This window comes from Hetaerina americana, unplaced genomic scaffold (assembly GCF_022747635.1).
Source record: "Hetaerina americana unplaced genomic scaffold, ioHetAmer1.1.p SCAF_1202, whole genome shotgun sequence".
In the NCBI taxonomy this organism is placed as follows: domain Eukaryota; kingdom Metazoa; phylum Arthropoda; class Insecta; order Odonata; family Calopterygidae; genus Hetaerina; species Hetaerina americana.
The window spans coordinates 15001-28250 of NW_027286296.1; the positions used below are offsets into that span (position 1 = coordinate 15001).

General features: G+C 38.7%; 1 protein-coding gene across 1 annotated transcript in view; it reads left to right on the forward strand.

The window, feature by feature from the left end:
• Positions 1-7196, forward strand: part of LOC139685930 (uncharacterized) — a gene marked incomplete at both ends in the record, with an annotated part of 20940 nt that extends 13744 nt beyond the window's left edge. The window contains 2 exons of the mRNA XM_071583066.1: positions 5733-5792; positions 7008-7196. Coding sequence (XP_071439167.1) covers positions 5733-5792; positions 7008-7196 — 249 coding nt within the window. The remainder of the gene's footprint in view (positions 1-5732; positions 5793-7007) is intronic.
• Between the last annotated feature and the right edge of the window lie 6054 nt (positions 7197-13250).

The following is a 13250-nucleotide window of genomic DNA, read 5'->3' on the forward strand; positions in this document are numbered from 1 at the left end:
GTAAAGTTGAGTGAGATTAAGAATTTCATTCACTATTGTAGGGTTGACATTCCTCTTTTGGAGTGACTTGGTAATGATTATATGAAACTTCTTTAATTGGAGCACTAGTGGTAAAATACCTTACATCAAAGGAGATTAGTTTAGCATTGGATGGGAAGATTAAATCATAGAGTTTGTCTATTACTCAAGTGAGTTTTTGGTGCCATATTTTGGGAAAAAAATTCTGTATTCCGTTATAACGACATTTAATTGGGATGCAAATTTGTGTTGGTGAAAACATGCTAGATATCACAGGCTTTATGGGTTCATCACTCTTGTGGAGCTTAATTAACTGTAATGGAATGGGATTCTTTTGGGTTATATTATGTTTTTCTTTTGTGTTAATTAAAATTTCATTAATGACAATTTTATGAAATTCAATGAAAAAATTTACTGCATATGCCCCCTGCGGATGGAGGGGCCATGGACTGGCCATCATTTGATGCTGACTGATTCTAGAGCACATTTTAGAGTAAAAAAAGGTGCATCTTGCGGTCCAGGAAATATATGGGAGGTATTCTGAAGTGCGAACAAATGATCCGATTCCTCTACCAGACTCTAAATAACACAGCACTTCTCAGATATTGTCCAAGTTTTCTTCTCTGGCTTTTCCATTACTACTTCACCAAACATTTGGCCCTAATTCTTACATTCAGCATGGCTGTTATGTTTTTTTATACTAAATACAAATTATTATATTCTTCTAAATGACTGCTAACCCAAGTTTGCAAACATTTGTTAAGTGGTAAGAGTTCACTGGGTAAATTATCTACATCTGCAGCTTTTCGATTATTTTAAATTCTCAATGCTGTTTAAACCTCTTTTACACCCAGTTCAAATTCCTGGCATTTATTTTCACCATCCAGGACATTTGGCTTGCTTTGAACGCCACAACACTTAGTTAACTTCAAATTCTCAACATACATGGTCCACTATAAAAGTAATGCGCATTTTCTGGGAAGAATAGATCAGTTGATAGTGCTTGTACAAAATTTTGACCCTTTGCCCTCGGGTGCTTTTTTCTCGATTGCCTTAGTCTACTCGGGATTCATTTTTTTAAATACCCCAAATTTACTAAGCGTGGCACTAGAATGAAAAACTGGAGTTTCTTTTCATACAAACTTATTTATTTGGATTTTTTGACATAATTATTGATAGCTTTATTGATAAACCATAATTTAAACTCTATAATTTTTCATGGTATGATATTTTTGTAAGTATTCACCAACATGAAGACCTGGTTTACATTCACATGTCTCACAGATATATATCGTCTCTCTTCTTCCTCCTTTGATTTTTCGGTCAGAGCAAACTGCACAATCTTTATGTTTTTTGTTAGGGTGAGGTGTGATTATGTGGAGTTTTCCATCTAAACGTTGCTCTATGTTTGTGGATGGTAATCTAACCCTGGACGTTTGTGTACCATCTCGGAATTCTCTAAAGAGATTGTGTACTAGTTTCCTAACAAATTTCACATGTGAGATCGGTTTTTCATTTTTTCTTTGGTGGCATTCTTAATACAATATAAATGAATTTACAACACTGACCTCAAGCCCCCAGAAAAACAATTTACGCCACCATTTTAGAGTTTTCCTCATGAAACAGCTGCTTTCTAATTCCTTGGAATACTTATCCATCGTGAGGAGGGGAAAATCGTTCAGAATGAGCAACTACTAGCTGGCAAAGCATTCGTCCAAAGGGAAAGCATCTGTTGTAAGAGAACCCTCTGTCATTAGGGAAAACACCTAGTTATGCTTCTAGAAACGTAAGTAAACCTCGGAGACTAAGATAAGGAAGGTTTTTTTTACCACAGGAGGATGATGCAACCTCAAAAAAGCACGATTCCAGGAAAAGGCCTAAGGTTCGTGTTTTACTATGAATATAATAGATCATATCTTGGACCCTCCTACTCAAGATTCCTGACTATGCAATAGATAGGAAAAGAGCAGGCAGAATGTTTGATGAGACAGCGGACACTAGGAAGAAAAGGAAACGAAAGACTCAAAACTAGAAAGCAATGAACTAAGGATCAGCTGACTGAGGTAACTTTACATTCTGGCGATCTTTTTTCAGGCACCGATAATCTATAAAAGACATTGCTTTACATTTAGCTGACTTCCAAGTAATGAAGGGCAAACAATGCAAATGAAAAAGAACTTACAACACAGTAAATAGATTACAAAAAACATCTGCGTAGGTGGTGGCATCCTTTGGGAGACGGCATTTATGTCGACGACGACATCATGGGTCGATACTATTCATTTATAAAACAAGCCATGCTATTAATTGAGCTTTTAACTTTCCTTTTCCTTTCATGCAGATGATTACAAGGAAAGTTATTGGCAAAATAGACAAAAATCCCAATTCCCATCGTGGTGAAACTCCGTGTCGAGTGTGGCTCGACATGCGAGCTGCTGCCGTTGCTAACCGTGTCGAGTCACACTTGACATCCAAGTGCAAAAGGTTAAAATTCTTCAAAATACTCTCCCTCTGCATCAATAATACACTTGCAGAGACGTGTCTGCCACGCCCCTGAAGGCACCCTGAAACTCCTCTCAAAGGGAATGTCTCTCTCAGGAACGTTTTTACATGCTTTTGGATGTTTTCCACGTAGTCTTCCAATGCTTTCCTTTCAGCTGTCTCTCTTCAGTCAGGGAAACAAAAAAAGGTGGCACGGAGCCAAGTCGGGACTGTATGGGGGCTGGGGGATCACCGAAGTGTTGCTCCGGGCCAGGAAGTTAGTCAAGATTAAGGACGTGTGGTGCCTCATCAAGCCATGCTACCAAGTGGAAAAATACACTTTCACTCACGCAGAGGCATGTCTTTCTGCTCAGATTGCTCGGAATAAACTGGCGACCGGCTGTGTTGGAAGGGCAGACCCCCCACCACATTTCCCGACCAGTTCTACTGCACTCCCATGGATAGTCGCGTCATAATGGAATCCTGCGCATTACTTTCATAATGTGTCATCTATGAGTAGTTCAATTGTTTTAAAATACTCTCTCCAACAGTCTTTAACTCCACATTCATCCCAGATGACACTTTTTTCACCGTCATAACTGAAAATTCAGGTAACATTATCTCTTTTACTCACTTAGATGCAAAACTGATAAAGGGAAAACCTTTTCGCCATTCTTTGTTTGTGTAAGAGGATTGTGCAGCAGAATTGCTAGTGATTGAGGAAGCAAGGGGGATATAGTAAGCGGAAGAGGAATGACCCAGAAGATTTTCAGTCTGGAAGAACTCGAGCTGGAACTCATAATTACTAATGGCAAAGACATAGGCATGAAGAAGTAATGGATTAAAACTTAGCTATGGAGTTTCTTTTTCTATGGACTTGAGATTTGGATAATAGCAGCATTTGGGAAAAGAGATGATCGGAGACCATGGAAATTTGATGCCAGAGAAGAAAGTTCAAAGGAAAATGGTATAGAGACTAACACATGAAGAAGCACTCGGAAGAGTTGGTGAAGAGTGTCCTGACCCTGTGGAAGAGGCTCATGAGAAGAAGAGTGTTGTACTGATTGGACATAACCTGAAGCACATTAGTTTGCTGAAGGTCATAGTTGGAGGAGCCATTGAAGGGAGGAAATGGCAGAGGAAGGCCCAGAATGAACTACGAGAAGCAAGATATGGAAAAGTCAGTGCATGAATCTAAGAGGGACGTTAGAGATTTGTAAGAAAAGGGATAGTTTGTATGTATGCTACAAACCTATCCTTGGATTGAAGGCCCGTGATGATTTGGTACATCATAAATATAATGGATGAACTTGGGCTGTGTGGACAGCTTTCAGGAAGTTTTCTTTTTACTTTCACTTGGAGGTAAAACACATGCAGTAATGTTTAATGAACTCATTAATAGTCCTTTGTACTAGTGATATGTGTCACTTTTCCCCTCACATTACTCTAATATCTGTATATTTTAATTTAGTAAATTCTACATGTGTAATTAGTAATATACACATAGTGGTACTACAGTATTATGTGTCTTTTTTCCCCTCACATTACTCTAATATCTGTATATTTTAATTAAGTTAATTCTACATGTGTAGCAAGTAATATGTAGTAGTACTAGTAATATGTTTATTTTCCTCCCCCCCTTGTATTACTCTAATATCTGTAAATTTGAATGAAGTTAATTCTACGTATACAGGGTGCGGTGCTTAGATCCAGACAAATTTCAATTTGAATTTCCCGCCATATCATAGTTCCACTGGAGGTCGCAATGGGCGTCCTTGAAATCTATAGGCATCTAGTAAATAGTCATAGCCTCAAACTGGATGAGATGTTATGTACAAGTGTGGAGTAGAATTGAAGAACCACTATTATCAAAAGTGTTATCGCGCTGGGCGTTATATTTTGAAATAATTTGATTCTTCGGGTACCCCAGATCAACTGTTTATGATATTTTGGCCAAGTATAATGCTTCGGAGTAGTGTGGGGAAGGTTTTGCTATCCCGGCAAGGAAACCTCATTCAAGGAAACGCTCGGGCACTGATTTCGGAGGAATTATGCAAATTTTGAAGAATGTCTTGAAACGGTGGTTGTTAACTGTGGCCTCGGGGAGGCAATATGTCTTTCAATGGAAGGACGGTGTACCAGCTCATATACGAGTCATTTAGTCCAAAACTGGCTCTCAGATAACATTGACACGTTCTGGTCAAAGGAGTTCTGGCCCCCGAATAGCCCGGACTTGAACCCCATCGACTATTATGTATGTTTGGCGCGTAGTCGAAAGAGTCACCAATAATAAGACAAGGAACCCTAATGTCGCATCTCTGCTCAAAGCTATCTTAGCATCTTTTGCGAATGTGGACAGCACTGTTTTAATTAGTGCGTGCGATCGATTCAGGACAAGATTGTAGGTCGTCATTGCAGCTGAAGGGGGTAATTACATTGAGTAATGTCACTCTTGATAGATACCAATACTTCTTGGTAAAAGGATTTTCATTTTCATTTGTATTTTTTTAATAAATTTGCTTTTAAACAAAAGTTTCATTTGCCCAGATTTAACTGCCGTACCCTGTGTATTGCCAAAGTCACTGTCCTGCTTTGCTGAATAAATGATTGGAAATTCACTGATCGTTGTGGAGTTCATCAATTGCTTTTTCCTTGCCAAGATGAGAGACAGTATCATTACAAACTCCATGCTTCAGCTTTTGAGGTCTTTGTTGAATCATTGCCCTTTGGCCTCATTAGTTCATGAGCCCTTGCACCAACACCAATGCAGCTGTAGAAATCCATGCTTCATAATATCTTGTATCCTTAATAAATGGCAAAAATGTGTAATAGGATCTGGTACTTTTCCTGTGTGCCTTCTCAGGAAAGCCTTGTCTAGCTTTACCTAGGGTCATCTCTTCCTCTTCAGTCAATGTTTCAGTGATTCATTCAGCCATTGTCTCAAGGGCTTCCGAGTGAAAAGCAGAGAGTGTCACCGAAGGGCCTTGGCACGCTGGTTTTGAGTAGGTCATCGAAAGATTACCTGAAGTGGAAGACTTTGACCCAAAGGAGATCCTGTGAAAGTTTACCCGTGTGTGTTGTCTTTGTGAAGTGTCCAAGGAAGTGGGATTTTGTGGGTGTCTTCTTTCATTTGTGCCTGCTACTACATCTTTCAATTTCTGTCTGTTCTGTCATTACTTGGTGATTGGCTGATGATGTGGTGTGTTGGGGAATATGGTGTTTTCTGGACTTAGGAGGGTGAAAGGGATATTCCGCAAGCTGTAGACGGACCTGCCTTGGAATCTGTGTCCCGGGTAAGAAATTGTCTTTGCTTCTAGATGAGCCATAGGCTGCCTGCTTTTTTGTGTCTTCCAAGACATGTTGAAGTAATCAATACTCTTTTCAAAATAACTTTTTATGTGATGTGTTGTACAAAGCATACAAAATGACCATGAGCAAACACTAATGGCAAAACAATTTTGCAATTAAAATTGAATATTCTTAAAAAATAATTAACCCTAATCAGAGTCATAGGTAGTTAATTTGAATTTATTGGAATTCATCACTTTGATATTTTATATCCAAGAACTACTTTGATTTACAGTCTTATGTAATTCTATATTTTGGATTAATGAGGACTTTCGCTAAATTTGTTCCAAGTGATAGCTCATAGTCTTAACGTATAATCTTTTTTATATGTGCCATTGATAAGTAAATTCATAAACCTAAACCGATCAAGTGAGTGGTATTATAAATGAGAAGGTTTAATAGTGAGTAGAGGGTAAGGGAATGCGAGCATGCTCCCATTGCCTCCTCCTCTGGGTAGTTGATGATGATCTTTCATGTGAATGGTTTCCAGTCAATTAATTTGACAAAACAGGTGACCCAGTTTCAGTCCCACCACCTCATCATAAAACTATCCTGGCATGATTGGAATATTTTTTCCTGGAGAAACAGTATTCATTCCGTGACTTTCAAGATTAATTCCAATTTACTTCCCACAAGCCCTACTTTAGATAATGCCATGCATGCCTTCATGGTTTCTCTAATCCCTTCCCAACTTTGCCGAGCCTTAACATTGCCCGCCTTCCCCACTCCTCACCCACCTCCTTCCTCCACCACTGCCGTTTGCTTCCCTTTGGATTCCCCACCCTCTCTTGGCTCTCTCCTCAGGTGCCCTTTGAAATAAATCCCTGCAACATCATCAGACCACGATCCCATGAGAGAGAGAGATAGGGCTTGTTTACATCCGAGTGCCTTGTTTGATATTTAGCCAAGAGGATCCGTTGCCAAAAATATGAATATTGCAATGTTTGGCACTGTTAGTAAATATTAATATCTGTGCATATCTGATAAAGTAGCTGATTTGGAGTGAACTGCGGTTACTTTCACTCATCCTTTCCTTAATTGTGTGATGATTTCACGTGGCCTTCTGTTCATAATTTACTTCTATTTGCTGTTTCAATTTTTGACGAATTGTGTATCGTGTATGTCGTTTTATCTTAATACTAGCGCTATGTATTTTTTAGGTCTATGAGAGTCTTTCTGATTTCCCTATGGCTGTAATTGAAGAGGAAGATGAGGAGGAGGCGTGTGATGGAGAGAAAGACGATGGTGCTAGTGACAGCTCAGGAAGTGTAATGGAGTTTATTCCTTCTGTGTGGAACAGTGCTGCAGAACCAGGCCATTCATCACTACGCAGTCCTGATCGGAAATCGGTAAGTTGCATTGGTTTTAGTTGAAGCTTTCTCAATGGTATGACAATGATATGTTAGTGGTCTTAACCATTGTTATTTTGTGGTGAAACTTATTAAAATGATATGTGTTCAAATGTTAGCATATGAAATATTTGGTGACATTACTGCAGACCATCACAAAGCAACTTCTTCTCTTTCCTTCTCCTGCCCTCTCTTGTTTCGTGTTGTTATTCATTTTCAACTGATATTCGTAATTGAATTGAACAATTGGCTAACCTTTGACACTCTTAAACAACTATGTCTAGTGAACATGTTGATCCCTAGTGCATATTTGACATCTTGAAATAAGAAAATAGTTTTTACGTTTAAACTGCATTGAAAGTCTTGTGGTTTGTTGGTGTTTTAATAGTTTTCTCATTTCAGGCTGTCTGGCATTTAAAAATATCATCTAGTTAATGTATTGCATGCCATGCAATCTCGTCATATTTCTACTTCTAGGGCCCTTCTGGTTATTTCCTCCTTCATTTCTCTTTTGGGATAAATTCATTGCGAGCAAATCTGTTGGAGGCATGCCTACGATCAAATTTCATAACAATGAGCATGGTGGGGGCAATGTAGTGGGGCTTAGATTTGTTTAATTGGCATCTTGTTATTTTCTGTACATAATGCACATTTTTTCAATGAACATTTATCAATGCATTGTGGTGCCCATCCTGTATACATGCTGGTGTGTGAAATGTAATGAATATAAGATTTTTCATGGGATTAAGGCAGATATTTTAAATTTATATTGTAGCCTTCCTTAATTATGTTAACTATATTTTACTTAAAAAAATAAATGAATTCATAGTATGATTGGTTCATAAAACCTCTGTATTATGATCTGATTAAATTAGAAATAATGCGGTTTTATTTGTGCTAGCTGTCTCCTGCCATGGTCCCAGGATACCTCTTCCCTAGATACTGGTAGAATAATGACACTTAATTGCCCATTGTATCTCCATAATAATAAATGCTCTTGTTTTGGGAACTTCCCAGAATCGTTTAAACTATCAAAAGTTATTCCCGTGTTTAAAAAAGGTGATGCACTCTTTCTGACAGCCCATCACTGTTTTATCTCTGATTGAAAAAATATTGAAACCGTTACCTCTACTCAAATTCTGGAGCAGTTTGAGAGCCAAAATTCATTAACCCCTCCCACTATGGATATTGCCGTGGGAAATCAATGGAGCTTGCATCTGAGTAGTAGTAGTATTTAGGGGAGGCGACTGACAGCTGAAGGGGATTTGCACCATTAGGGGTGGATGGGAATGGAGGAAGGATTGAGAGAAACCCGGCATTGGCATTAACCTACTCTTATCGAAAGGTGCCACGGGGCCCGCAGTTTAACCCCTCAAGCCGGTATTGGTATTTAAATGATTGGGCCCCACTCGTGGTATTTAATTTTTCTAAAATCTCTCCCTGTTGCAGCAGTATTGAAAATAATTTATATCTTTTTAAAGAATTATTCTAAAATTTAAAAAAAAGTTTACCTTTTGTTAAATTGCTTATCCTTTTTAGTAAAAATTTTACCTACGTTATGTTTTATATTTTCACTTCTTTATTTGCCTTTAAGTTTCGAACCTCCTTGCTAAAAGTTTAGTTTTGTGTGATATAATTTGAAACAATTCTCTATATATTGGCCTGCCATACAGTCGGGGCACTAGTACACTATATTCCTCCTTTTACTTTGTGCGCAGCACAACTGACATCTTCTTTTGAGGCCTGGACTTCTTCCTAGTCGGCCATTTCTTTTCAACAAAGTGCCTCCCGACCAAAACTCCTCACTTGAACTTGCACTATCACATCCAATACTCACTTCTCCATCTCAGTCCAGGTGTTCTACTTTATTCTCTCCATTATTGTCACTCAAAAAAAGCATATCCCTCTTGGAATCCATTACGGGGGGTTATATACAAGGTTTTTTACTTCTCTTTCTCAAGAAAGAAATCTAACAACTGTGACTATAGACGGTAAGGAGGCCTTTTGTCCTCGCAACTGCCTACATGTCTGTGCGTATTATAGACCACCCCATGCTGGCGTTAACTCAATACTAGATCTAGAAAGGCAGATAAAAAGCTTTACATCCTACAGCAATGAGCATAGACTAATAATCGGTGGCGATTTTAATGTTCCCACAGTAGATTGGGATTCCTACAGTTTGATAAATGAAGGCAAATACAAGGATTTATGTGAGTCCCTCTTATTGACATTCCCCTCAAATTCCCTTCATCAATTAGTCACTTCACCAACAAGGGGAAAGAACATACTTGAGCTATTAGCTACTAATATACCCGAAAAGGTCTTAAATGTAGGAGTTATTGATGGAATCAGTGATCACAGGGCTGTAAACGCTAAATTTTCCCTAAGCATGGAAAAAGTTAACAAACATTAGATAAAAATTTATTTATTCAATAAAGCTGACTATGATGGTTTAAAATGTGAGTTAAACTGTTTCTTTCTTAGATTTGACGAATTAAGCAAAACCAGGAGTGTCAAGGATACCTGGAATAATTCTCTTGTGATAACACGTTCAGCAAGACAGAGATTCATGCCTAGAAAATATATAAGAGAGAATAAGGAACCCCGTTGGTACAACTCTGAAGTTCGGAAATCACTAAGACGGCAAAGGGCGTGCCATGCCAGAATGAAAAACGCGGTTAACGATTCCTCCCCTGATAAAATCAACTAAACCATACAGAATTACAAAGCATCTAGGTCCACTGCCAAGAAGGCCTTCCGGAAGGCGCTAGAGGAATTCAAAAGGAAAAAAATTAGGTGAACATTCAAACGATAACCCAAAGGTGCTTTGGTCCTACATCAGGGAAGTGCAGGGGAAAAAAGTCCACCGTAAACTCATTTAGTAGTTTAGATAAAACCAACATATCACACTAATTCTTACAGTCTTTTCAACAAATGCTCCCAGAATATACCAGAGAACCTTCCAAAAACATTTCTACAGCCAATGCAAGCAATCAACTTTTCCACCCGCGGAATAGAGTTACTCCTTAAAATCATCGACCCCAACAAATCTCCGGGACGTGATGAGATACCGGCTCGCGTGTATAAAGAACTATCGTCTGATATTGCCCCTTATCTTGAAATAATATTTAAGAAATCATTAGCAGAAGAATGCGTGCCAAGCGGCTGGAAGATAGCTTCTGTGACACCCATATTTAAAAACGGAGACCGGGAGGACCCCAGTAATTATAGGCCAATATTGCTCACCTCCATGTCCTGTAAGATTCTTGAGCACATCATTGTTAGTTCAATAATGAGGTACCTCGATAGCCAAGATTTATTGATTAATAACCAACACGGGGTCCGTAAAGGTATATCCTGCGAAAATCAACTCGCACTCTTTGTTCATGATATAATGCATTCCGGTGAAAGTAATATTCCAGTTGATGCGATATTCCTAGATTTTAAAAAAGCTTTTGATAAAGTCCCTCATTGCAAGTTACTCGTGAAGTTGGAAACTTATGGAATACACGGGAGTGTTATATGCTGAAATAGACAATTTTTAATAAATCGCGTTCAAACAGTCGTCCTGGATGGTGTATCATCCAATACTGTTAAGGTCACGTCGGGTGTACCACAGGGAAGTGTCATAGGCCCCCTCTTGTTTCTTATTTACATAAATGACCTCAGCGCCGTGGTTAATAGCAGGCTCCGTCTTTTTGCTGACGATGCATTGATTTATGGGGACATTCGAAGTTGCGATGACAGAGTCACGTTAGCTAATGACCTAAATGCAATCCAGACTTGGTACGATACATGGCATTTGGGATTAAATTTGAAAAAATGCATAGTAATACATTTTTGGGAAAAGAGTAACACCCCCCCATTTGGTTACAAAGTGAAACAAACAGAAATCGCGAGGGTAGATTCCTTTAAATACTTGGGTGTAACAATGACTCACGATCTGTCCTGGGGAAAGCACGTACGAGAAATATGCGGTCGTGCTAATAAAAAATTGGAATTTGTAAAAAGAGTGCTGGGTAAATGTGACGAAAAAGTGAAGGAACGATGTTTTCTTGCCCTAGTCAGGCCCCACCTAGAGTATGCTGCCAGTATATGGGATCCTCCAGAGATAAATTTGATTTCGGAATTGGATCGAGTTCAGCGGAGGGGGGCTGGATTTGTCAAAAATTGTCATGACCAATGCAGTAGCGTAACTACTTTGCTAGATAATTTAGGCTGGGATTCCCTTAAACAGCGACGGCTACAATTTAGATTAAACTTATTAAAAACATTTAAAGATGAGTCCTTTTCCGATGGCATCAAGAACATAATACGAACCCCAACGTATTACGGGCGGAGGGATAATGAATGTAAGATTACAGAGATAGACTGCAAGACTGACGGCTTTAAATGGTCATTTTTTCCAAGAACAATAAGAGACCAGAATGCTTGTAATCGAAATCCCCCACTAGTAGGCTCGACATAATAAGTATTAACGTACAAGGTAGCGACTGCGCAGGGTTATAATAGTATATTTATATATATTTTTTGCAGGTTCCCCCACCTTTCCCCTTCCATTTGAAAACCCTAACCCCTTCATCCCTTACCCTTTCCTCCTGTTGCTGCACCCCCTGCCACACACCTTTTTGGTGGCTCGTAGAGTATTGATGTAGATGAACTGTTATGAAAAAACAAAAAGAAAGAATCATACAGGAATGGTTCCAGAGAAAATAGATAGGGAGATCATATCAAGCAAAAAAGATAGGACAAAGTGTAGATGCAAAGAACTCGCTTATCTCATAATGACATACTTAATAGATATCTTATCCTTAAAGAGTGCCTTTTCATGATATGGCCATCCCTTAGTGCATATGTCGATCTGCAGAAAAGGCCTGCCCACTGTGACGTATCACAAGTACTCTCCACAAAGCACCTTAAGTAGGGATCAGGTTACTCCTGAAAAATATCTGTAATTTCCAGGATTCGAACCTGGGCCCTTTTGGTGAAGAGCCAGTACGTTAGCCACCTATTATTAAACTTTCCATAAAAAAATCACAAACAGCATGTCACACGTAAGTGAACACAAGTATGGGAAAATGTGTTATCACTAGTGACACTAAAATGCTAGCGGAACAAGTGCCAAACACAAACTGAAGTAGCAGGCATGCAATCATCCCGGGAATTCCACTTTCCTCTTCACTCATCGTGTGACTCATTTAAAAAAATATTTTTGCTCACTGTGCAAGGTGCTCATTGAGCAAAATTCCACTTTATTGTGTTTCCATGGAAGAAACAGACTTGCCACTTTCCACACCACTTATTTATATAAATGTTTTGGGTTTCAGTAGAATGAGGCTACACTCAGAAACCATCATATGAATGTAAGAAATCGTGGGCAGGAGAAGTAGGGGTGGTTTGAGAGAAGCAGGAGGGGGTTGAGGAAGAGGCAGAAACCAATTTTAAACTTTAAGACCAGGAGTGTAGAATTATAGGTTGGAATTTGTTGCTATGAGCACTGTCCAATAAATGTTTGGTGGGCAGAGATGTATGATCAGCATTTTTAAAGCACTCAAACACTTGAACGTGATTTGGACATTGCTTAGAGCAGCAAATGCTAACTTAAGGTTCTGCATTCGTTACCAAAAGTTATAAAATGGTATCCGCCTTCCCCCACCCCTTTCCTGCATCCTCCCTCTCTGGCTTATATTCTACATATTGAGATGATTGCTTAAATGCTGCCAGAAGATGCCTTATTTAGATGAAATTTGTAATATTCATTTGAATAAATTTTGTAGAAAATATCATGTCTGTTACTATTGTAAGCCATTTACGTAATTTATTCCTGAAACTACTAAGTTTATATGCATAATTTATTATTGAGGCCTGTGGTGCACATATTTTGCATAGGAGTGATCTCAAACACTACTTGTATTTATCTCCCTGACCTCCCATACAGCCTGAGAGCTTATTTATTCTTACACATAGGTAATTACTATTTTTCCTGTTCACAGGTGCCCCATCAATGAAGATTATTTTAGTTTAGAAAATTGTATGTATTAAATTCATAAATGA